Genomic DNA, 27,703 nt, shown 5'->3' with positions numbered 1-27,703 from the left:
TACACCTTGCTACAGTGTGTAGTGGGCATAAACTGAAACCATATTTGCATTGTGTATATAAGAAAACATATGCTAGCAATGCTGTTATCAGAAATATATTGTAATTAGAACAAATTCCTTACACATTTACTTTGTAGGTTAATACCTGGATATTCCAATATTTCAAAGAAAGTTAGATGCCAAGGCTTAAATCTGAGCTCAACCAAGGAGATTCCTATTTTTCCATGTATTCCTAGTCACTGACTTAGTTGTGATTTTATTTTCTTTGCTGAGGGGTTCCTTTTCTCTGAAACAATGTTGTAAAATTTATGCAATTGCTATATTCATAAGTAGGATGTTATTTCTAAGGAAACCTTGTCAGATTTTGTTTATCCTTTAAAAGAATTATATCACCTTATTTAAAAATAACTTAGTTACCGGATTCGCCTGGAAAAGGCCGGATCCGGGCTCGGGTCCGATTCGGATCCGGATCCACGTATGGATCCGTGAGGATCCGGGCAGGATTCGTAATCCTGCCTGTGGTTCCGTAAGGATCCGCGGGCGCCGGGCAGGATTCGTAATCCTGCCTGTGGATCCGTAAGGATCCGCGGGCGCCGGGTAGGATTCGTAATCCTGCCCGGATCCTCGAGGATCCACGCGCGGATCCACGTGAATCCGCGGCAATGAAGGAGGAGAATGCAAAAATGTGGGCCCATTATCATTTTTTAATGTTTTTTTTTTGCCCTAAAGGCCCTAAACCCTAAAAACGACCCTCTAAATCACAATGCAAGTTCATTTGCTCTCTATTTTGCTCTCTATTTTGCTCTCTCATTTTGCTCTCTCATAATTGCTAGTTTGAAGTGAAGTGCTTGGATTCGAAGGAGATCGGTTGTGGAGCTTCAAATACCTTGCAAGAAGTGTTTAAGGTATGCATTTCAACCATATTCTTGAATTCTTTCATAGATTATTGATTTATTTTTAGTTTTCCAAATTTTCAAGTTTTTGTGCAAGTGTGAAGTATGGTTTTCTTTCACTTTTTCTAGATTGCAAGAATAGAACAATGAGTAGTCAAGGCTCAGTGGGTGGGGGTGGGGCTGCATCACCAAGCTTCAAAATTGATAAGGGGTCTCCTTTATGGAGACACACAACAAGAGTTGCACAATGTCCTGGGGGTGGGGCATACATATGGAAATGTAATTTTTGCAACATACAACATAGAAGCTCCTATTCCCGAGTGAAACTACATTTTTTGGGCCCTGCGGGTGAAGGAATTCACATGTGTCAAGGTAGTGATAAGAAGGGATTACCAGCTGCACAAATAGCAGCATTAGCAAAAGAGCAAGATGATGCTGATAGAGCAGTTGCAAAAGCAAAACGTGGTGCTTCCCAAAAAAAAAATATACCAACACCATCATTTGATCAAACAAACACAAGAACACATCCTTTTTTGCCTATGCCAACTACAAATGATGAAGATGAAGACCCATCTCCACTCACCCGCAAGAGAGGCCCACTAGATAGGGCATTCCAAATTGAAAAGAGAGACATTGCTGATCACAAAATTGGACGTTGTTTAATTGCAAATGGTGTTTCATTTAATTTTGCTAGATCACCTTATTTTAGGGAGATGGTGGAAGCAATAAATGATGCACCCCATGGTTACAAACCGCCTGGTTATGAGAAGTTGCGCACTACCATATTACATGATGAGAGGAAAAATGTAGAGGCTCAACTTCAACCAATAAGAGATTTTTGGGTTCAATCGGGTGTGTCTATTATTTCGGATGGTTGGAAAGATTGTAGAAACCGTCCATTGATCAATGTTATTGCTGTATGCCCTAAGGGGGCAATGTTCTTGAAGGCAGTTGATTGTGAAGGGCAAGTGAAAGATGCAGAATTTATTTCACGCATTCTCATTGATGCCATAGAGTCAGTGGATCCTGATAATGTTGTTCAAGTGGTCACGGACAATGCAAAAGTTTGCAGGGCTGCAGGGATAATTGTAGAGTCTAGATATGATCATATCTTTTGGACACCATGCACCGTCCACTCTCTCAATTTAGTGATGAAAGCAATTGGCACCGAAATAGATTGGGTGAAAATGATATATGAGGAAGCTGAAGAGATTCAAATGTTTGTGACAAATCACCACATGTCACAAGCAATTTTTAGGAGTTTCTCGGACTTGGAGTTATTGAAGGTAAATTTTTATATTTAATATATAATTGAATATTATTGGATTCCACAATTATTAATTTTTGTTGTTGTTTACATTAACATGTTTTAATTTTTAAATGTTTTACTAACTTGAGTTTAACATGTTCTTAGGTTGCTGAAACCCGCTTTGCCTCTCACACAATCGTCTTGAGACGACTTGTGAAGGTAAAAGAAGCATTGAAGCATATGGTCATTAGCCCCCAATGGGGCATTTGGAAGAATTCCAATACAGCAAGGGCTTTAAATGTGAGAAGAATGATACTAGATGAGGATTGGTGGGGTCTTGTGAGTTATGTGTTGGAAATCACCGATCCAATAATGGCAATGCTTCGCTTCGCAGATAGTGATGAGCCATGCCTTGGGGATATTTATGATTCCATGGATAGTATGCTGGAAAAAATTAAAATGGTAAGTTTTACGCTCTTTTACAACAATTTTTTATTTGAGAGATATCTAGATTCTAAAGTTTAAATTGACATATTCACTAATTATAATTATTATTCATATTTCATATCTTAGGTCATACAGAGGAGGGAGAATGATCCTGAGGACACCCTTTACAAGAAGGTGGAAAAAATTGTTCATCATCGATGGAACAAGATGACCACACCTTTGCACCTCCTTGCATATGCTCTATCCCCGAGGTACTGTAGTTCTTATCAAATGTTTGTGCTTATTTTATCCAATGTTTGTGCTATTGATATTTGATAGTGTTCAATTGTCTTTTGTTATCCCCAGGTACTATAGTGCAGATGTACTTCGCCTTCCAGGTAGAGTGCCACCATTTAGAGATGCAGAGGTTGCAGATGGGTATAAGAGGGCACTAGCTAAGATATTCCAAGATCCAGAGATTGGGGCAATTGTGAGGAGTGAATTTGCTGCTTTCAACTCAGGTGAGGATTTTGACCCTATTGCCATAGCAGACCAAAGCAGGATGGGTGCCATCAAATGGTGGTACCTTCATGGGCAAGCCTTCACGTACCTCCAACCTCTTGCCATAAAGGTCCTATCCCAAGTAAGTTTGTAAAATTAAGCTTAAGGTTAACATTCTCAATTCCTTGAATTTATTATTTAATTTATTTATCTTGATTGTTGTATTGATAATTTTTAATTTCTCTTTAGGTTGCCAGCTCTTCTGCCGCTGAGCGGAATTGGAGTACTTACTCCTTTATCCACTCAATCAAACGCAACCGGTTGGCTCCAAAAAAATCAGAAGACCTTGTGTTCATTCACAACAATTTGCGCTTGTTGTCACGGAAGGATCCTAAGTACAAGAAGGGGCCCGAAAAGCTTTGGGATGTAGCACCCGAGACTCCTGATTTAGATATGACCATCCGAGATCTTGCTAGATCCACTTTGATTGATGTGGATGATGAGGAGGAGGATTATGAGTTAACAATCCCCTCTACTACTAGTGGTTTGGGTTCCTCTACTAATACAGATGCAGCACTTGCAGCTCACCAGTACCCCTCTGATGCAGATTTTCTTGAAAATCCATTTGATGATTAAATAAAAAACTTTAGTGTTGACTCTTGACTCTTTTATGAGTAAATCATGTTATAAACTTTAAGTTTAATGATCTATATTTTGAATGTTACAAGCTTTCACTTTCAGTAATTCAATGTGAATGTGTTGATTTTCTTTATAATCGTGAAAATAGATTAATTATCAATGTCATTGATCAAGTATACTAGATTCATACTATGAAATGATTTAGTTTTAGAATTATGTATATTTCTCTTTTTTTTAGTGTATATATATATATATATATATATATATATATATATATATATATATATATATATATATATATATATATATATATATATATATATATATATATATATATATATATATATATATATATATATATATATATATGCACGAATCCTCCACGAATCATAATTGGGAAAAAAAAAAAATCCCGAATCCACGGATCCGATTCACGTGCCCGAATCGGATTCGTGTCACGAATCGGCAACTAAGAAAAATAATGAAGATTGATGCATTGAGTTTGCATAGATATGCCAAAGTTGCAATTGACCTCTCCAAGGATATAGTTATAGTTTTGAATACCTATGTAGGTAGTGTAAAATGTCTTTATTATATTTTATATCAGCTATATATTTTGTTCACATACTCATTTTGGGTAGGTAATTGTTGGTTGTGAACAGTTGTGGTTTTATTTTGCAACTGTCAGGTGCTTTAAATAGACTTCCATAGTCAAGAAAAATAAGTAGAGCCTTGGCTGATCGTCTTTGGTTTATATAAGAACTCCATTTGAATAAAGATATATTTCTACTAAAATTAGTATGTGTTATTTATCTTCATTATGCTATGTAGTAGCGTTATCGGATGAATGAGTACATGTTGGTGCTTGGCTTTAAAGGAGTTGGGTCTGATAAAGGGAATTAATTCTTTTAGATCCCACTAATGGAGACCATAATGTGATTAGGACCAAGAGAATAGACAATCTCTGATGTTGGCGGAGCAAAGAGAACAGAGAGGATGACTATATTGGAGTTGGAAACTCAGAAAGCTTTGCTAAACCAGATCCCCTTTCACCAAGACTAGTTGTCATAATTAATATATCTGATGCAATCATTTGGGCTTCATCCAAGGATGACAATTATTCAGTTAAACAGGGATATAAGGCCATGCAAGAAAAAGAGAACCAACAGCTGTCTCAAAGAGCGCACTCTTTTTGCTGGAATAGTATGATCATGCCAAAAGCAAGAAGCTTTGCATGGTTAGCACTGCGAAAGAGAGTTCTCATTAGTGATAGGTTGACTAAACTACAAATTGGACAACCTTTCACATGTGTGTTATGTGGAGAAGAGTTTGAAAATATGGATCACCTATTTATCCAATGTTCCTTTTCCCAACAATGGTGGAATTTTGTGATGGTAATCCTTAGCTTTTTAAACCCATTCCAAACTCACCTTGGGGGTTGTTTCAATCTTTGCCTGCCCTCTATAAAACATCATTCTTTGCATGCATTTGGAGGATAACTCCTGTGATTATTATACAATTCATTTGGTAGGAGTGTGCCAAGCAAACTTTTAGGAAATAGGCATCTCTAATTGGAAAGGTTCAAGAAACTATAGACAAATCTATCTCTGAGGTAGTGAATACTAATGTGCAACAATACAAGAACTGCAGTTCGTTATTCACTTCATGGGATGATAATATCATGAAAATATAGAAATCTATTAGTTTGCCATGTAATGTGTTGGGTGGATATTTTGCAACGAACAATTTTGGGTAAAATCCAGTCGCAAATTAGGATGACCAGCCACAGCGTGTGAGACAGAGTCTCTCCTACCTTAAAGGGAAGGCCCCCCCTTCTTATCATTCCTTGGATCAACTCAAGGTAAGCAAGAAGTTGAGAGATTTTGTAAGGAGTGTTACCAATATTCTTTCCTCTTAGCTTTCAGGAAAGAATCCACTTACTCGCAGAGTGAGTAATGGGCAAGATGAAACCTCAAACTACACTTCTATCTTAAAGATATAAACGGTGATACCGATAAACTGACACTAACTCAAAGGCTAGTTGAAAGTGTACCAGTTTGGCTCTAAGTTCCGTTTTAACCTATTCTATAAGAATAACCTCTACCATTGGGGCACAAAGACTTCTAGAAGTAGGGAATTCTAACTATTTTTCATGAATTTAAGATGGTAATACAAGCTATAGTCAAAGCTTCTAGTTTATGAATTACCACAATCGCTCCCAGTCAAAGCTTCTGCTCCGATTGCTTCTTAACTCACTACACTCTATCATTAAACACACAATAAGAACATGAATCAAAGATAATAGACACAAATTACAGTCAAAGCTTCTAATTTGCTCTATCACAATTGCTTCTAGTCAAAGCTTTGAATCCAATTGCTTTTTTTATTCACTTTTTTTCAAAATTGGAACTGCCCAATCAAAGTTATGCTTGCACAAGTTTAGCAGAGCTTTCTTGCTGTTAATGTTATAATTTTGTTTGATAAATTATATTATATATATGAGATATATAATATATGATAAATATTATATATGGAATAATTAACTTATATTAACAGTGATATATATCTTATTATATAATCATTATAATATATTGAGGGTACATTAATTGTGTTATAACTATAACTAATGTAAGTTAATCTATTAAAGAGACATGTCTCTTCAAGCGGCATGCCTCTTCATATCACATATATATTCATTCGTATAGTAACTTGGAAAACACATAAAATATCCAGAAGTGCTATTACAAGTTACAAAGTAGATTAATCGATCCTATTTCACTAACATGGTATTAGAGCAAACTTGGGAACACATATAGGAAGTGATAATGATACAATATCACGAGTTTCACCTCACAAGTAAAATTTGAATTCAATAACAAGCCATCTATGTCTGGTTTGGTGGCAACAAATCATCTGAGTTTGGGTTGATGATTACAATAAATAATATCAAGCTCTATTAGGGAACAGAGGCTTGCCAAGTAGAATTAGACCTTCCAGTATGGCCAAGTAAAATATGGCCACACACTCTCTAGGGATGCGACAAAAATCTATTTAATATGTACAAATATGAATGGCGGTATTAATAATGTAGAACCTCTATAAGCAACTACACCCAGAAAACTATCAAATTGAAGTTGTAATGCTATGTGGATCGTCTTGAATGTTGTGAATCCATTTTGGATGATTCCGTTTGATATTGGATTACTACACAGTAATAAATATCAATGTGGTAATGAATTTTTTTTTCCTATGTTTGATACACAGGTCCTTGAGTTTATGGAAATTGATTTTTAACTCCTACGGTTTTAAGAGATGCAAATACCTGAAATGAATGTACCAAGTTAACATTTCTTGTGAAGGCATTTGGGAGGATATCTTGAAGTTGGTAAAATTATTCTTATTCAAAGAAGGGCCCAAGTCAGCAATGTCAAAAGCGTGACCAAATATGCCTTGCTAGGAAATATTTAGGGTTTACAGTATAACAGTGATTGTGGGATGTCTTTATGATATTTTTTTTTGTGACTTAATATCTATTTAAAGAGATGACATATATATCAAGCAGATTTTAAAACTTGATTATCAATGGAGCCATATGCAAGTGAAACTCTAATTAGAGACTATCCCATTGCTGAAAACATTTTATAAACATCAATTACAATATTGATTCAGACAAAGAAATGTTGCATGAGCTGGGAGCTTATGAAAATGAAGGGAGAAGCCAAGTCAGATCAGAAAGGCCCACATTCAATGGTAAGATCGTAGTGGAAGAAAAATCGCTAACAATACATTGCAATGAAGTTGCACGATCATGTGTGTCACCAATTCAAATACTATGAATCACGGTTGGAATGAGAGGATCATTGAAATGGATGCTATCACGTGATCCCTAGCCTTAAATAAGATCTCTCACTTTTACAATGAGGAAACACATTGAAACAAATTTTAGTATGTGAGATTGAGTCCCACATTGAGAGAAAATTAATGATTCAATTGGTAAAAGCTAGATATAGCTTAAATTCCTTGAGTGGTCCTCACTGTTCGTGTATTTCTTGAGAGGGAGAGGGAACTCATGTTGTGGGAGAGAAAGTTTTGATGATTGATGGGATTCTAAAAGTGTTGTACAACGATCTTAAGCAATGTCTGATTATTTCATGAGTCCATGTTCCTTGTTTTATCCAAGCTAGAAATAGTTAGAGTGTTAGTTACAACAAGTGTATATTTGAAACAACAAGAATTGGGAGCGATATTATTAAAAGGTGTTATAGCAACTTGTGAACTCCTTGTGCTTGGTTGTTGTCTTCTTGAATAGAAGAAAGGGACAGATTGTCCTCGAAAAATAACATCCTTAACTCGGGCAATCTTGCTTATCATCAGAAGATTTTGTAGTTGTGACCCATAGTGATTTGGGCAAAGAAAATGATTTATCATTGCAGGGATTGATGAGGGAAGATTTTTTGGTATTTCAAACCTTACCTTCAGAAGAAAGTCAAGCCTGGGGACTATTAAAATCATCTGGCATATGCTGTTTGATTTTGTAGTCCTTTCAAATAGGGTGTATGAATCATATATCTTGCAGATACCTGCATATATCTGTAGAAAGGATTTTGGATCCTTAAGTTTTGGAAAATATAAAAACATGTGTTGCTACTGACAAACTTTGTGAGGTAGCATCAAGTTGTATTTATGGTAACATCAGAGAATATACATTGAACAGGAGGAGAGAGAGGAAACTCGCAATGAGGAGATAGTGAGATTCCTAGTCAAAGCCATTCAAGTATCATCTGGAGTTTATTAATCTTTGACCAAAAGAGATAAGTATTTTATGATTATACTTTTGATTACTGGTCATGAATTTTATGTAGTTAATTCATGTTATAATAATGGGATAATAAAATATTGTATGCTTCCATCATTGATATTTTCCTTTCAAATAGTTTAGTTCTTTGAACTATTTGTAATCTCTTCAAACGAAATACTTTCAGGATGGATTAAGAAGTATAAGAAATTGTACTCAATTGAGAAAGATCTTGATGTTTGTAGTCATAAGATTGATGGATGAAGACAATTCTTCACAAAGGAGAATTTCACATTTAGAGGGAGTTTGACGAATCCATTGAGGGCAACCTTGAATGAAGGAGCTAAGGAGTTTGGTGTGCACTTTCATGAATAATGTTATGAGAGGTAACCTTTGACAATGAGAGGGAGTAGATAGAAGATATGCTTCAATCAAACTTTTGATGATCTTGGTTCAAAAGTAGTAGACCTTGTTGATGGATTCAACACTAGTCAGAAACTACAACAGCTAAAGGACTTTGATTCATGGGATAAAGTCTTATGTATGTAGGATGGAAGGCCTTATGCTATCTGGATACCCATTGAACTAGGAAGCATGACATGACTTGCTACCAAGAGTTTAGAAGGATGATAACAGGTTCAGAGGAAGTCTGACACTTCATCGGAGAGAACCTTGTGCTAAGAGGTCAAAAAAGTTGATATCAAACTAAGAGGGAGAAACCGTATTCTCTGATATGTTTTATGGTGAATGTTGTGACAACACCATATGACAGTATTCGTGGAGACTTCATGCGAATTTTTGATGTCATACATGTATGAGCCTGCCCCCTGTGTACATCATGAAGAAGTGACAACTTCTAAATGATTATCACTTGTATTAGGAGAAGTTATTGAAAAGTGACGATCTTACAATAACTTGTATCATGATATACATTTTGTGTAAATGTTGAAATAAATCATGAAAGGCTTTATTTTATAAATCAACAACTAGGCGTTAGATGTTATTAATTTAACTATCTACAAGTTGCTTGAATAGATATATTTTAGGTACTTGGTGAATATCTTGCCTTGATATTTTGATAGGCCATTACCACATTGAGTAATTGGTGAATATCATTTAGTTGATGTTCTAATAGGCCATTACTCAGAGTACTTGGTGAATATCATTTGATTGATGTTCTGATAGGCCAATGCTCATGTTACCTAATATGATATCAAATAGTAATTGGTGAATATCATGTGTTGATATTTTGATAGGTCAATACTTATATGATATCATATTCTAGAAATCTTCTGATCAAAGATTTCCTATATGTATTATTCTTGAAATATTACCTATGGTGTAATATCTATGTGTTTTATCCTTCTTCATTAAGAGGGAGCATTAATGTTATAATTATGTCGGATAAATTATATTATATATATGAGATATATAATATATGACAAATATTATATTTGGAATAATTAACTTATATTAACAGTGATATATATCTTATTATATAATCATTATAATATATTGAGGGTATATTAACTGTGTTATAACTATAACTAATGTAAGTTAATCTATTAAAGAGACATGTCTCTTCAAGCGGCATGCCTCTTCATATCACATATATATTCATTCGTATAGTAACTTGGAAAACACATAAAATATCCATAAGTGCTATTACAAGTTACAGAGCAGATTAATCGATCCTATTTTACTAACACTTGCATATAACAAAAGATGATTTTTACAACGAGGGGGCACTCCTTTATACAGGCGAAGGAGTTGAGAAAAAGATGGAGGAAAAAGTGAGAGCAACTCAACCAACTTTGACCCGGTCAAACTAACAAGAGAAATGATTGGATTACATGTCATTACACATGTAAGTCGTATTACATGTAATTACACATTTTCATGTAATACATCCCCTTCAATTACAAACATGAAAGAAGAAGAAGAAGAAAAATGGAAGAGAATTGGAACAATGCTAGGGATTGTTTTGAAGGGCCTTGTACTTGGCGATGCAATCCCTGATGATAACAGGATCGGGAGTTCTTGTATTTTGTGCCACTTCATTGACCTTAATGGCCATGGTGTTGTGTCTTTTGATAGCTTCTGATTCTCTTTGATGAATTATCTTTTGTCATTTGAAAACTTGATGTGATCAAGCTTTTCTCGCTCAAGTTGTAATGAATTCTCCTTTGTAGATTGGCACATTCTAGAATCTCTGACACTTTGAAAACCTTCTTGATGATGTCCACATGTAAACTAGGAATAACTTTCCGTCAACACCTTTAACTTTTTTTTGTTTGTTTGAAGCAAAGTGCTTGTCGCATTCCCACACGAACTTAGGTTCTCAAAAAACCATTGGAAAAATAGAGACCAAATGAATTACTGCTTCTTTGATTTGAAACACGCTTTCTTTACTGGATGTCTTCATTCTTTATAGAAATTCTGACACATCTTGACTTGCTGCAACATGAAAGGTTCAATGGGATTGAATCCATGAAAGCTTTGAGATTTGAGTTACAATGGTGAATCCATGAGGATTGGGTATTTGAAGTATGCATTAGATACTCATGAAACACATGTGATGGCTGTAAATGAACCAGAAAGCATGTGTATTTGGATGGAAATGGCCAAAGTTGGACTTGGAAGGATGGATTGCATGTGAGCAATGATGGGTTTTTGTGGGTATGGCCAAGAATGCAAGTTAGGATGCATATGGATGTATGCAAATAATAACTTTTGACTTTAAAAGTGTGACCTTTAGTCAAAATGGGTTCTCAAGATGCAATTACATGTAAAGTGATTTAAATGTAATCATGACTTGATGCAAACATGGAATTAGGTTCAAAAGATGAGATTACATGTAAGTGGGGTTGAAAAATAGGTTTATATGTAAATGCATATGAACGATGGAATTACATGTAAATGCGGATGGTAGATGAGATTACATGTAATTGTGGATGGAGAATGAGATTATATGTAATCACATGTGGAGAATGAGATGCAGTGTGTCATGACATGGAAAGTGGAATTACATCATTGCTCTTTGAAGTGTAATTGCATATGAAAGGAGTGGATGCAATGTGCCTTGGCAATGTGCGAATATGGAATGAAACGATGCACTTGCATGAAGAGGTGGGAGGTGGAGTGAAGTGAAACATCTTCAAGTTCTTGGGAAAGAACTTGCAATTTCTTCCAAACGAAGAAAAATGAAAAAGCAAGCAAGCAAACAATGAAAACAAGCACAAACAAACACATGCCTTTAGTTTTAGACTCAAACATGTCAAGAAGCAAGTTGCTTTCAAGTGCAAATTCGAAATTGGAATTTGAGGAAATTTCGAACACTTAAAATGAATGTTTTCATCATATTTAAAGAGAATTTGCACTTTACATGGTATACATTTGGACAAATGTGCAATAACAAGCCATAATATGTATGGAAATTAGCAAGATAAGCATGAATTGATGAGCAACCTTGAAAATATCCACTTGGAGGTTATGAGCCAAAATAGCAAGATTTATAGACTTTGAAGACCAGTTCTCCCTCAAATCCGGATTTTCAAACAACTTTTTAACTTCTTCCGTAGTTGTATTCAACAAATATTAATGAGCAATGAAGGGTCAAATTTGACATGAGAATGCCAAAAACGTGGTCTTCAAAGGAAATGGTATGCATTAAAACTCAAAAACAACCCCTATCGATCCAAAGGTATGGGCTAGAAATGCCATTTTTTGAACAAAAACATGCCATTTTCATGCCAAAATCTGGGTCGTTTTTGCAAAAACTTGCCTCACAAATGCATATAAATTGATCATTTTTTACTTGTGAATGCAAAAACGACTTCCCCAAATGCTAATACATGGATCCAAATGGAAAAACATGGCTTCTAAATGCATAAAAGCAGATTAAAAACCCAATTTTCTGAGTTTTTTTAACAAAAATGTGATTTATAAAAGGCATGAAATGAAGAATTTTTGATTTCTAATGGCAAAAATGAGTTCGTCAATAGTATGTATATGGATCAAAACCTCAAAACAACTTCTATATGAAAAAAAAATGATCAAAATTGCCCCAAATCTGGGCTTTTTAACAAAAACGTGGCTCAAAAATGCAAAAATATGAGTCATTTTTGTCTTGGATATGCAAAATCATGACCCCCAAATGTACATACTCAAAAACACCCCTCTTGTGATGGATTTCAAGCCATTATATGGGTAGATCCAAGCATTTTTGATGAAAAACATGTTTTTGGAGGAGGAAAACATCAAAATTTTTGGCCTTGAATCTTCAAAAACGGGTTTTTGGTATGCAAATGCATGTGTTATAAGAAAAACACACTTTAGAGATGCATGTACATGTTTTAAAAACAAGTCTTGAGCTTCCTTTTACCCAAACACACACTCAAAAATGAGAAAAATGACTTTGAAGGCCTCAAAAATCAAGCACAGGGTCAACAAACAAAAAAATGAAAAAGACTTGACAAAAGCCTTCAGTAAAAGGATTCATTATATTAATTGGAGTTGATTGGTTGATCAATACTAACCAATTAAATAACAAACTAAACTCAGATAAATGCAAAACTAATTTGAAAAAGTTTTGTAATGTTACTTGCATTTTGTGGTGACAAAATGCACGACAACATAATGGTAGTCAAATACTCTCATAAAAGGCCAAACTTGATAGAAGCCAGATTAAATGGCATCCTCGATCCTCAACGGTGTTTCAAGAGGTAACCTGTGAGCTTCAAGGGCTTGTATGTGCATTCAGGATCAATCAGGTCTCTACTAACAGGGAAAGCAATTACACTTCCTCTAGGAATAAACAGTGTGGCCAAATCTATAGCATTGTTGCATGGATTGCTTCTAGTAAAAAAACCAGGCTTCAATAAGGTACATGTGGAAGTAGATATATTGGATTCATTCTGAATATTTCATTTGACACACATTTAGGGAGGGGAACAAACTTATTGTTCATCTTGCCAACATGGGGTGCAATAAAAACAGGGAATGGACACTTTGGAGGGCAATTTTAATATGGAAGCCTTGCCTGACTTGGCAAATATTATAGCTCGGGAAAGTCACAGCAAGCTTCAAGTACTATGAAATAATCATCATAGCATCATATTGACAATTAAAATGTGATAGGGTGACGTTAAGGCAGATTTTCCGCATGGTGAAATCCTGGAACGCTTGTGTGCAAAAAGAAGAGTACTCAGTGATGAAAGTTTCCTGTTAATTTGCATGCTCAACACCTTGGCGCATGCAAAAGCAGTCTTCCAACAAGTGCAAGAAAAAGATTTTCACTAACCTTTTTTGTTCATTGATTGCAGGCATTCATTTCAAAGTTGGTACTCTAGAAATGTTTGAAAGTGATTGTTATATTCCCACTTTCTCTCAGCATTAACATGACATCTCTGAAGAAGCGTTTCCTCCAATTTTCAAAGGGTTTTCTTGTACAATCAGATCATGTTCTTCACTGGAGATTATTGCACATAAGATAGTCAAACCATTCTTATTTATCTAAATAAATTGTCAAAGGCTGTAGAACAATATGCTTTGTGAAAGGGCCAAGTCCATGTTGGGGGTCTGTTTTCACGCCACTTTCTTCTTAATGATCATTCATATATGTCTGTGTATGATAATATGAAGCTCACCCTGGAAAGACAAAATTTCAGGCATGTTATGTATGCACTCCAACAAGACAATAGGGTAATTGGTGAAGAGTTAGCTCGTTAAATTCACCAAAAAGTTACTACCCTCCTGGTAATGCTGGAACACGATCATGTTGAAGACCTACCTGAAGAAGATGCTTATCCGAAACCAGTGTTCCCGGATGTTAATGTTGGAACAGGGCAAATTGGTTTTGATGCAAAGTTCTAGACAATGCCAGTGCAACACATTCACCAAATGCTGTTGAAGACCACAGGGAGTATCCGCCATTCGAGAGGCAAGGAGAGAATGAGCTTTTACCCATAGCTATGGAGGAGTGACATGCTAAATTTTATCATCTTAATTTGGATACCAGAGGAGCTGTTTCAATTATCTCAGCAATAGCAGAAACGTTGCTTTCAAACAAAGCCATTTTGGTTCTATTTCTTAAGCCTTTTTGAATGGACTGGTTAAAGTTGTTTACTGTTCTTGGTTGCATATGGTTTTATCAGAATTGTAATGCATATCCAAACTTTTGTTATTAATATAGGTATCAGGCTACTTGCCTTTTGTTTAAAAACTAAAAAATTATACAAACGAATCGTGAGTGGAAATAGCTAGACAATTTCCATTACTGGATGAAGCCTGCATCAATTTTATTGACAGAAATTAGAATGAAGAATCAAGATTCAATACTACACCCTCTATACAACGAAAGTCTTCATTTTGAGGTAAAGTTCAAATATTCCTCATTGAACAAGTTATGAGAGCATATGGGAGTAATCTTTAAGGTATTGGGTTAATAAAAGAAAAAGATATTGATCCATGTAGAGCTAAGCATTGGAGCATATGAAAGAGACTTTGAACAAGCGTGCGGAACACAAACTGTAGAAAGAGCAGAGGATATCCATGTGTTAAAGAGTGCTGAAGGAGCATTGGAACATCTAAATAAGATCTCCATACAAAGCAAGTTTTATTTACTAAGCTTGCATCGAGATAAGCCATGATGACACTACCATCAAGCTGAAGGCATATTGGCCCAAGATATAACTATTTGGGCAGGACAAAAAATCATATCGACATGTTGGTCCAAGATGTAACTATTTGGGTAGAATAGGACAACAAAGCATATTGGCTATGGATCCTTCTAGCCACCCTAAGAGCTATGGCCATCAATGTGTACACAAAGATTGAACCTATCTCCTGAAATTCATGGGAGAAATAATGGAAATATTTTGAAGGGATTCAAATTTCTTTGAGATGACAAGGAAATTGTAGGTAACATCTATTGCACTAGACAAGATAAGCATTAAAGTATGGGTCCGTTTGGTTCGTGGAATTTAAAAAACCCGGATTTCTACAAACCTTGGTTTAGCCAAATCAAGGTTTTGCATATCTTCATTCCGATTTTTGGGATTTTACTAAAACTGTTTGTTTCACTTGGAAGATGCGTGTGAAGTGCGTAAGCTTGGAGTTGAAGGCAAATTTCAAAAAGGAGTTCAATCTATTGTTTTTACACTCCTAAAAAAACAAAACCAGGTTTTGATTTTCAATTCCTACTTGCTAGTAGGAAGTTGGAAAACTTGGTTTTGAGGCAAAATTGGAAGTCTCGTATGCTAATTCCATTTTGCAAATTTTGAAACAAACGCACAAATTTTCAAATCCGGGTTTTGAAAAAGCCAATTCCTGTCATCTTCCAGGAACCAAACGGACCCTATAAGAACTTATAATTGTAGGTTCAATGAATTAGACGTAAACTTTGAAAACTCACATGCACATTGTTGAAAGAAAAGATGGTTCATTGAAGGAGCTTCATTAAGGAAAAATATGAAAGTTATACCACCTTTTTCATACTCAAAAGTATATAATAGAGCAGTAGACAGAAAGTAAGAATAATATGGCTTAATGATCCAAACGAAAAACACTTGAAGATGATTGATTGGATGGAAATAGTTTAGTGAATCTAGAATAGTACAAGCACCATGGAGAATCATGTTTCTAATGATGAAGAAATAGAAGGTAGACATAAAATAGCAAAGAAGCTAAATAATTATGTGGTATTGATTGTACAAGCAAAGGTTACACCAAAATTGATTGTTCCAAGAAAATACTTTGCAACATTTGCCAAATAATGGGCCATTTAACAAAAGAAAAATCCTACAATTTTAAGACTAAGAGTAGACAAGTACCTTTTACATTTGTCAGAATTGCATGTAGATTTATAGACTCCAACAAATTGACTTCAAGAAGAGAGATGAAATAACTGAACATCAAATGATTTCACAAAGAAGATAATTAGATTGATTACAAGGCTACAAATTAGAAAGATTGATATCATTAAATACAAATCTCAACTAAATGCAATCTTCTTTTTATTCATTTAATAAAATTACAAACGGATGTGTCTTTTCTATGACAAAAAATCTCACTCCTATGAGTTTGAAAAACTTGTAGACAAAATCCTAACATAGATATATTCATGGATCCTCTTCATTTGAAAGCTTACTTTGTGTACATTTTGATTAAAACTTTTGTGATGATTGCTCTATTCCCAAAAAATAATTTGGCCTCATTTTTATGAATTTTTATTTCCTCATTTAGGGCCAATTTATAAATTTCAATTTATTGAACTTGTTAAAAAGGTAAAAAATCAATTGTTTGGAAGAGAGGATCACTCTACCAAGGATTATATTTCCGCAAAGAAAAGACAAGGACATAGAATATGAAGGATGTTGTTGTAAACCCTGGAAACACCATTGCTACTTGTTAAAAAAATCTCACTATAGGTGTTAACTTTTTTTTTTTTTTACACAAACCCTGCAAAAGCAACAATATATGCCCGTTTTTCACCGTTAACAAGATATAGATTGTTGTAGGCTTGAATATGCATGAATAGACAATTGAATTTCTCACCCATTGCATGCTTTAGCCTTGTGTTATTCATTAATTGTGCCTTTGAACATTTGTTTGAAATAGAGAGAATGTGTTGCAGGAAATTGTTAGGAAAATATGTCTCAACCTTGCATTTACATAGAGTTCCTATTTATATTAAGTTTTCATTTGAGCATAAATTTTCCCTATTCTTTCCCCAAAGGTTCAGATGGGCTAGATAAGCTTGCTGGTAAATTTTTGTTTCAAGATCATAACCAGTTTTGAAGTTATTTAAGTTTCCATTTTTTAAGTTCATGAAGAAATCTTTTGAATTCAATTTTGAATGCTTTAGATGCTTATCTTGAAAAAGTTCATAACCAACTTAGTGGGTTATTGGGTGATAGAGCATGTTATGAGCTTTCCGGCCCTTCAAACAATTTTTTGATTGGACACTTGATTCAAAAGTTATGGCCTTAAAACTTTCGGTTTCCTGAAATAGGAAATGGAAAAATGCACTGAACACATAAATGAGCTGTAAATGGGAGTTATAAGTGTTGTGTGTATTGACTCATCATAGGGCATCTTTGATTGGAGATAAGAATGGGGCCGCTTTATATGTGGTTTTATGCCGTTGGGTTTGTGATAGTGTTTGATGTTTTGTGTATTGTATGTGCTATGCATTAGTTGCATGAGATGGAGATTTGATGTTAAATATTATAGTTATTCAGCTACCTTCCGATCTCTGGTTGGTGATACCCTCGAGAGAAGCTTGCTTTGCAAGTATATTGTAATCTGTTATTGATTTATGATTAATAGATTGGGTGGATTTTGTGGTGAGGTTTTTCTTCCAAAAAAGTTGTCCCGTAGGTCACTATGTTGTGGTATGCATGTTATTTATAGTATTTCTCTCAACATTTCTGTAATTGTTATAAAAATCTGAAAAAGTTGTTCCACTTCCTTAATTTCCTTACAAAAATGGCATGGCATGGACAAAGTAAAATTTAACAATAGAAGACTTAGCTACTTATCATGATCAAGTATTAAATATAACTAGATTACTTGTTCTGCTTTCTGTTGAGAAAGTTAGCCTCATAGTAAATTGAAGCAAATTCTATATGTATATATAATATAATATATGTTAATATATATGAAAATCTAATATATGAAAGTCTGATCTAATATGTGTCTGTGTACACACACACACACACACACACACACATATGTATATAGTATCATTATCATCAACTGACATATTTACATATATTATTTACCAAGATACATTATTGAAATCATAATATGTATCAGTTGTTTTAAAGACCAAATGTTGATCAAAGTATCGGCTATCGGTTATAATACATTGAAACAATGGTGACTTGGAACATGACCACGTAGGGTCATGACTCTACGTGGCGTGAGCCACGTAGGTTCATGACCCTACATGGGCATGTTACAATGTATTATATATATGTCCTGTCAAGACTGCAGATACACATCAATAACAGTGGTAATGTAAATCTCAGTTCAAAACAAATACAGTCTGCTATATATCACAAGTTCGATCTGCCATATACTTTCAGTATAGTCTAAAATAGATCTGCACTTATGAAAGACAAAGTTATTGCTCATCAGCACAGTTGATAAATAAAAGAAAATCAATTAAACTTATATCAAATTCAGAAAGAGAATTGAATATTGCTCTGATCATTATATTATTCTGCAAATACAATTTAGTTTAGTCTCCACAAACAACAATCTATATACATTTAACACTTTCTTTCCCTCGGTAGAACTTTGACCTCTTTTACTGTCAACATCTTTGCTTTGGGTAGGCAATTGATATGTTAGGTTACATAGTTCCTATGGACATTTCTTTTATTTTTCTTGACCTTCTTAGCCAAGGCTACCTTAATTTTACCTCTTGTCTATTTTATAGAAAATATGAAAATAAGTCAAACTCTCATCTATAACAGCTTGTATGGATTTTATCACACAAATAATATAGCAATAATGTACACCTCCTTGGTTTTTCATTTGTATTTATCTATGGCTGTTGCGAATTGTAAAAGGGACCTTTTTGACATAAAAAAAGATCATTCAAATTGGTTATTTGAACTCCTAGTCTGTGTAACACCTCCATTCCTAGAACCCCAGATAGTACTTCTACTGCTTATTTGTTGAATCTGGACCTCTTCACTGTTAGTATCTTCATTACTGCTCTGTTTTGTTTTTGAAACTCTAGACCACAATTGCAAATGCAAACATAACTCAGAAAAAATTGAAAAAACCTTCCTAAGTATCTGAAACTCTGGAAAGACAAAATAATGCAATGCAATTTGAGTTAATGAAACAACGGGTAATAAACTTCAAATGATGTAGACATGATACATTATTTTCATGATCTCGATGATATGGCCATAAGCTGGCAACATGCTTGTCCTTCCCTTACTCTTTCTCATTGTCCTATTGGTTTCCATTGCTATCTTCTTGTTCCATATCATTTTACTCTACAGTGATTTCGATTGAATATTTTGGTCTTGCTTCTCTTGGGATGCCATCAATGCTATTTGTATCCCATGGGGTAGTTGCCCTCTTACAACTAACTTTAAGCATTTTGCTATCTTCTTGTCTTTGGTTTTACAATCTTTGTCCTTACAATAGTTTGCATAACATATTACAACCGTTATCTATGATCAAGCAGAATGATCACACAAGAATTCATTTTTTAGAAAATGAGATTGTAGAAAAGCATATCTATCCATATATCCATCATCATTATCATCCATTATATATATGATAGACTAATGTCTCTTCAAGGTCATTCCTTGAAAGAACATGGCTGATCTATATTTGCAAACCTGATCATACTCATGATAGGCTTGGTGAAAGCCATGGTATAGTCCACAGAAGCCTGCCAATCATCATCCAATATCAGTGACCTGACCCTTTGGTCCCTTATGCATTGGTGGCTAATGATCATGTCACCCTACACCTTCATCTTCACAAGTCACCTCAAAATGATTTTGTGATGCATATGATTCTTAACAATCTAAAGTTGTGTAGAAAACAAATCACAAATATGTTGAAACATATGTAAATATAATAGAGTAAATTTATCTTCAAGAACTTCAAATTTGAGAACTCCCTAAAGATGACTTGTGACATATAATGGTTAGTAACAAACATTTGAATCTCATTCACTTGGAGTGTATATACTTTTCTTCCTCTTTATTGAAGTGTCAATCACTTGCATCACTAAGTTAAGAATGTATGGTACGTGATGTTCAAAAAATGTGGATGTACCTTTTCTCAACCAAAAACACCCTGCAATGCCCTGCAATTTTTTGCATTTTGTGCCCTTGGGCTTGGTTGAGGAAGACCATCTCCCGGTGTCCTATCTGTTAATTTTAGAGCCAGAAAATGAAGAGGCAAAATCAGAAACTCAAAAAACACAAGATCAAATGCAATACTTGAATTTTATCATGGAAAAATCCTTCAGCCCGAGGGGAAAAAAATCCACTACACTCAAAGTAGATCCTTTATTTAATAATCAAAATTCAAAGACAAAGCTTCATAAGCTAAGTCAGATGAATGATTTCTTAATTAAGGCTGTTATCACATAACAAACATTTACAGAATATGAACGCTCTTTTGAATCACAGACAAGATTCACCAAGCTGATCACACAATGAATACATAAAGAAAGTAATGCCACTTAATAACATTAGTCAACCTATCACTGTCCTGCAAATAGAATTGAATCACAATGATCAATACAATCTTCAATCACTCTGCTTAGAGGTATCAAGTCCAAGCACAGGCTTCACTCCTAAGCATAAAATGCCAATCAAGATAACTGAAATGTGAATTACAATGTGAGCTGTAGACACCTCGACAACAAGACCATATGACTCCTGTCATAAAGAATGAATACCCAATGACCATTGTTGTAACAATAAGGTGATGTTACACTTCCTTGTGCAACTCAACAGACATGGATGGTAGTCCTGAACAGTCACAATCTCATGAATCACATCGATAGCAAATCACAAATGAATGGCAACAACCATCAATATCACATGCAACTCTAACAGTGAAGTGATTCCCAGAATGCTGATCAACAAGAATGAAGGGCCCTTGAATTCTGATTGCTGCAACACATGTACAGATGGCAGTTACCATTAATGTACCATTTCATATCACTCCCGTGTTAAAGACTTCATTTTCTTTCATATACCGTCCCAAAGGACGGACTCTTGAATATAAAAAATGCCACTACAAATGATATGTCCAACTTAACAGCCATGTATACATGTAGCTTTTCAATTTCCAATGTTACAGAACATATGGTTCCTTAAATGCCAACAGCCATGTATGCACATGGCTCTAAAAACATGCCACTTTGAATATTCTGAAAATCTGTATCTAATAACTGAATTGATTGAATTACTTTTTCCAGCCAGCAAACATATGAACAATCAATCACTGAGAATTACGACTTTCAGCCAGTGGACATATGAACCATCAAATGCTGAGGAAGATGACAAATTTAGATAGATGATATACGAACATGAAGGCATAACAAAAATCCCATTCAACGACACCATTGAGGAACATAGAAAGAGAACAGTCCAGCATCGATCAGGTTCAACAGCAATATAGGAGAAATAATAAATTCATATAAGCACTATCACCACAAAGCATGAATGATATCTCCTTTTGCTACCAAAACATTAACACTATGGAAATAAGCTATGAAATAGATATGAGTGATTTTAGGATACGATTTTTAATAAAGATTATTTGTATATGATTGTAGATTGTTGATATTGATGCTTTGATGTAAATTAATATTGTTTATAAGTCGAAACCTAGAATTTTCTCTAAACTGGCATTATAATTATGCAATTTTATTATAGAATTCCATTTGTAAATAAACTGCATTTGTTGGATTATTTTTGGTAATAAGTTAGGTATATTAAAAAAGGCGAAGATTAGATGAAGTGAATTACTACATGGAAATCTGTGAGGTTGGATTTATGATTTCCTATCAATAGTAATAACAAAATGCATTAGTTGTACAGTGTACGTGCATCACTAACCCTCCTTGGGTATATTTAATTGAAACTTTATTGGAGAGACTGTGGCATTGAAGTCATTATCTCTCTTCACATGTTGCTCTCTATGTTATTTATAAATCCCAGATGAAAATAAAACTGCTGCAAAGAACCCCTGCTGGTTCTAACTTGAGAAACACCAAATTGCTTTATCTTTTTAGATGTTTGACATTTTGTCAAAATCTTTGCACAAAACCTTTATCTAGCTGTCTTTTATTTTCAGATTGTATTAGCTTGCTTGAAATGATTTTAAATGAAGTTTAAATGCTTGCAGATTACTAGGAAATCCAGGTAAAGAAATGGAACACAAAGGCAATCCTTTTAAACCATTTAAATGCATAAATATGTTTTTTTACATGTTAAATGTGCATCTACAACTCATAGACATTTTTACAAACAATTGACATACAATCTGACTTATTAAATAGAGAAGCTATAAATGTTGTTGGCATTTGATATATAGCTGCAGGAACAAATAATTCTCCATGCCAAACTCAAATATATGGCAGCCAATGGTATAGACATTGCTAGCAGATGCGAAGTTGCTGCTGTAGAAAACTGAAACACAGCTCTATTAAATGAGTTGCTGCTCTTCACTAACCCCACAATACTTCTCAGATTTGGCTGCTCAATGTAGATTCTGATAGCAGATCAAAATGCCGAATTGCAGCTCATAAACACCTTCAAAGTAATAGTATTGTGAACAGAAATGAAGCCTAGAAAGGGGTATCCAAACCAGTATCAAATCGCAGCAAATAATGTGATCAAATTTGTATACTTGAGCACCAGTTTGTCAAAACCAATATGCATAATTAATTCTCAGACTTAGGACAAAATTCACTGTGTATTTGCCAACAAAATGGAGAAATCAATCCTCTTCTTCAACCAATGTTGAAACCCTCATGAAATTCACAAAGTCATAAAATGGAAATGATAAGAGATCAATAAATCAACGCTAGAGACTTGCTAAAAAAATAAATAAAGCCAAAATCTTCTTCAGCACACCAATGACCAAGAGCTACTTCCATACACTATTCACTTAAATGTAAACTCTGCTTGTTGCATATTTGAATTTGTAATTTCAATGATATTCATTTACTCCAAAACTTTAATTAATTCCTTGACATAGGCTTCCATTAATTAATTAAATAAATGGCCCCTTGCAATGATGACTCAACCCTCAAGTGAAATTATAAAGTTAAATTATAACTTTATAATTGGTCATTTAATGATTTAATAATAATTTGGCCACTAAAAGAATAATAACTCCCAAAATATTTATCTTTCAAATATGACATCTGAAATAGGAGTCACCTATTATTTCCCAATGTGACAAAATGCAGTTTGCTTAAATAGGAAGGGTCCCTCTCAACCATCACCAAAGTTGCCACAAATAGTAAGTACATGAAACTAATTCCAATTTGAGCGGAACAAAGACCAAATTGGAACATGCTGAATTGTGAAGAAGACAAGACCCTCCTATAACTGGGTTTCTACCTTAGAAGACCCTCTGTCCACAATAATTAGCCTATGAGTATCACAATAGTTGGCTAATTCCTCAAACTCTAATGCTAGCAAAAATGGGGACATTACACTCCACCCTACCCAAGATTGCTTGCCCCCAAGCAATCTCAAAAACAAATAACACATCAGCCCACTCAGATCCCATGGATAAGACCGAGTAATGTCCCTATGATCACTAACCAACTCTTGTAACATCATCACCTATACAACTAATTGAACCTGCCACACTGAGGCAAATCTGATTGTAGATGTTGTAGGAATGAACATCTCAAAGGGAAGTAACTTGATAAGATGACAAAGCTTGCTTCTCCAAATTGTGCAAAGTGACACAGCATTCACATTATCTGACACATGCGCAACTGAACTGTGCACTAGAAAAATATCATGCACATGAGAGTTAAAAGTAAAACCATATGTAGTCAACATCATTCATGCATACCAAACTCCTTTGCCAGCCTTGTTTGGAATCTCGATGCACTAAACGGATCCCAAACATTGAACAAAAGCTTGCCGAGAAGAACATCCTTCAAGTCTGCTGCTCAACTCTGAACTCAACTTTACCAAGCCCAAAATGGTGAAGCCACTCAATGAGGTCCAACCAAACACTAGGGCTTACCATGTCAACACAAGGGACCTGAAGCACACTGAACTCACAGCTATCACTATTATGGAAATAAAAACATTTGGAGGTGTCTATAATATGACCACCATCTCCATCCTCTATAGGGCTCCCAAGGATGTGTTGTCTTTGCATGAAATCCATCTTATTGTCACTAATCCCATTTACTGCAGATGGCAAGTACTCCCACAAAGGATGGTACAACCTCAAAACTAGTCCACACTGATGCCTTACCAAAACGATTGTGGACCAAAGTAGTAGTGATGAATACCCCTCTCCTTGCAGCCCTGATAAAAGGCTCCCACCTTGGTCTAACATTGACTGTCATAGCTCTAAATGTAACCCTTGTCATCTAGCTCATCACCAACATCTATAGTGGATGTAACCACAGGAGAACCCGATGCGACATGTGGCTCTCTATAGATGCACTCATCCCAACTGTAACATGTGCACCTATAATTGTACGAACATTACTACCTACTAGTATAGGAAACTGAATTGTGTTTGTAGATGGTGTAAATTGTGCGCAACTTCAGTCCGGTGAGTGATCAACATCAACCTCAAAAAATGGATTATCATTAGGCAATCTTGCATCCATATCAAATAGAGGATTGTCCACAAGTGAACCTTACCACTGTGCTGATCTGTACTATAACATGACATTGTCTCTACATCACTCACCTCATAATCAACAACAACATGTGTGCTATCCTTTGTGCACACATCAACAACCCCATGCATATTGCTAAACACCTTAATAGATGGCTCAACTAGAACAGAAGTAGCTATTGATTTGATGGTATCATTACACACTCTCACTTCCACTATCACTGCATCACCATCAAATGCATGATTCTGGGAATTGACGCCAACAACTGCACCACCTGGCTCAACCTGAAACGAACTTCAATCACACTCCACATTCAATGTGTCCAACACCAGAACATTGACATGCGGCAACTCAAAAGGAATGTCCTGCACATCTGTAGCTGCCATAGTAACATCATGATGTCAAAAATCCTCATTGTTTTCATACAAATCAGAACTAATATGGCTATCAATATCCATGTTATCATCTTGAGTATCATCAAGAACATGAACATTATCATCCATTACTCTATCAACAACATTTTTGAACTTTGCTATAAGACCAAGTGCAATTGTAATCTTAGCTGGGTCACTGCTGATATAAAAATCAGACTTAAAGTTTTGTCTGAAAACATTTTCTTGCTCTCTAATGGTGTCCACTGTACCATCACATTTCTTCCTTTGAAAAAATAATATCATGTTTTGCTCAAATTTTGGATTTGAAACCACTTTTGTCATCCATTTGTGGTTTTAATTCAACTCATTCACCAACACATTCAACTGTTTCACAATACCATTTCATTTTATTTTTATTAGTGGCCATAATTCTGATATATGCACAATATATTTTATTTTCCTACCATACGGATGACAGGAAATCGCTTTGATGCCACTGTAAGTACCCTTGCTGGTTCGTACTTGAGAAATATAAAATTGCTTTATCTTTTTAGGTGTTTGACATTGTGTCAAATGCTTTGCATGAAACCTTTATCTCGCTGTCTTTTATTTCCAGATTGTATTAACTTGTTTGAAATTATTTTAAAACAAGTTGAAATGCTTGCAAATGATTACTAGGAAATGCAGGCAAAGAAGTGAAACAAAAATGCAATCCTTTTAAACAATTTGAATGCATAAATATGATTTACATATTAAATGTGCATCTACAATCAATAAACATTTTTACAAATAATTGACATGCAATCTTAACTTATTAAATAGAGAACCTATAAGTATTGTTGACATTAGATAGATAGCAACCTGATCAAATTAGTCTCCACACCAAACTCAAATATGTGGCAGCCAATGGTATAGATGTTTCTAGCAGATGCAACGTTGCAGCTGTAGAAAACCAAAACACAACCCAATTAAGGGAATTGCTGCTCCTCAAAAACCCAACAATACTTTTCAAAACTGGCTGCTCAATGTAGAATCCAATAGCACATCAAAATTCAAAATTGCAGGTCATAAACACCTTCAAAGTAATAGTATTTTGAACATAAATGAAGGCTAGGAAGGGGCATCCAAACTAGGTGCAAATCACAGCAACTAATGTGATCAAACTGCTATACTTTAGCACCAATTTGTGAAACCCAAAATGCAGAATTAACTCTCAGACTCAGAACACAGTTCACTATATATTTCAACAGCTCAAAGTGCCAACAAAACGGAGTAATCAGTCCTCTTCTTTAGTCAATGTTGAAACCCTCATGAAATTCACAGTAATAAAATGCAAATAATAAGAAATCAATAAATCAAAGCTAGAGACAACAATTAAAGCCAAAATCTTCTTCAACACAACAACAACCAATAGCTTCTTCAATACACTTTTCACTTAAATGCAAACTTTTCTTTTTGTTGCATATTTGAATTTGTAATAATATAAAATGATAATCATTTACTCCAAACTTTAATTAATTTCTTGACATAGACTTCCATGAATTAATAACATAAATGGCCCCTTCCAATGATGAGTCAACCCTCAACTCAAGTAAAATTATAACTTTATAATAAGCCATTTAACGATTTACTAATTATCTGGCCACTAAAAGAATAATAACTCCCAAAATACTTAATTATTTGAATATGTCAACTAAAACAAAAGTCACACCTATTATTTCCCCATGTGACAAAATGCACTTTCCTAAAATAAAAAGGGTTGCTCTCAACCATCAGCAAATATGCCATAAATAGGTGCATGAAACTAAGTCCAAACAAAGTCTAATCTGAGTCAAACGAAGACCAAACTGGAAAATACTAAATTGTGAACAAGGGAAGACCCTCCCATAACCGAGTCTCTACCTTAGCAGTCTCTCTATCCACAACAATTAGCGTACGAGAATCACAATAATAGGCTAATCCCGTAAACTCTGATGCTAGCAAAAATGGGGACATTACAACTGCATAATATATTTGGCAACATGAAGTCTTTCATCAAAAAGAGATCTATAATATCTCCAAGTTATATTGGCCTGAAACAAATCAAACTAAAGGTTACAGGTTTAAAACCTAGAAGAAACTAGCAGCAGTTCTTAGATATGTCACAACAGCTATTCTTGTTGCGTAGCCCTTGGCTGTTTTGATGGCATCCAGATGGTGAAAACTTCTTCCAAAATTGATTGCCAAACTATCATTCCACATGTACTGATGTCCCCATATCAATCATTCAATATGTTGCACAATCTTTACACCAGAAGAGACATCCTTTTGCGAGTTGGAAATATATAGGTAAACATCTCTACTGCCTATGAAGTATCAGACTGAAATTTTGTGGTATTGTAGATGATCGCATACGGGTACTGGAATCTTATGAAAAACTAATCCCTACTCAATGGCAAGCTAACT

At 34.8% G+C, this 27,703-nt stretch overlaps 2 protein-coding genes across 5 annotated transcripts in view; both read left to right on the top strand.

Moving 5' to 3' along the window:
* The window catches only part of LOC149572858 (fumarate hydratase 1, mitochondrial-like), a 94,821-nt gene that overhangs the window by 66,445 nt on the left and 673 nt on the right, over positions 1–27,703 (top strand). The window lies entirely within an intron of this gene.
* On the top strand, positions 1,358–3,813 carry LOC149572859 (uncharacterized). The gene is made up of 5 exons (XM_089813930.1): positions 1,358–2,179; positions 2,308–2,604; positions 2,716–2,840; positions 2,935–3,211; positions 3,319–3,813. Exons 1-5 carry the CDS (start codon positions 1,433–1,435, stop codon positions 3,703–3,705), a joined length of 1,833 nt encoding a protein of 610 aa, XP_089670056.1. The 5' UTR covers positions 1,358–1,432; the 3' UTR covers positions 3,706–3,813.

Source organism: Cupressus sempervirens, chromosome 2 (assembly GCF_028749045.1).
Source record: "Cupressus sempervirens isolate cs-2001-9-10 chromosome 2, ASM2874904v1, whole genome shotgun sequence".
In the NCBI taxonomy this organism is placed as follows: Eukaryota; Viridiplantae; Streptophyta; class Pinopsida; order Cupressales; family Cupressaceae; genus Cupressus; species Cupressus sempervirens.
The sequence above is the reverse complement of the archived record's forward strand: the minus strand, read 5'-3'. Positions and strand labels throughout refer to the sequence as shown.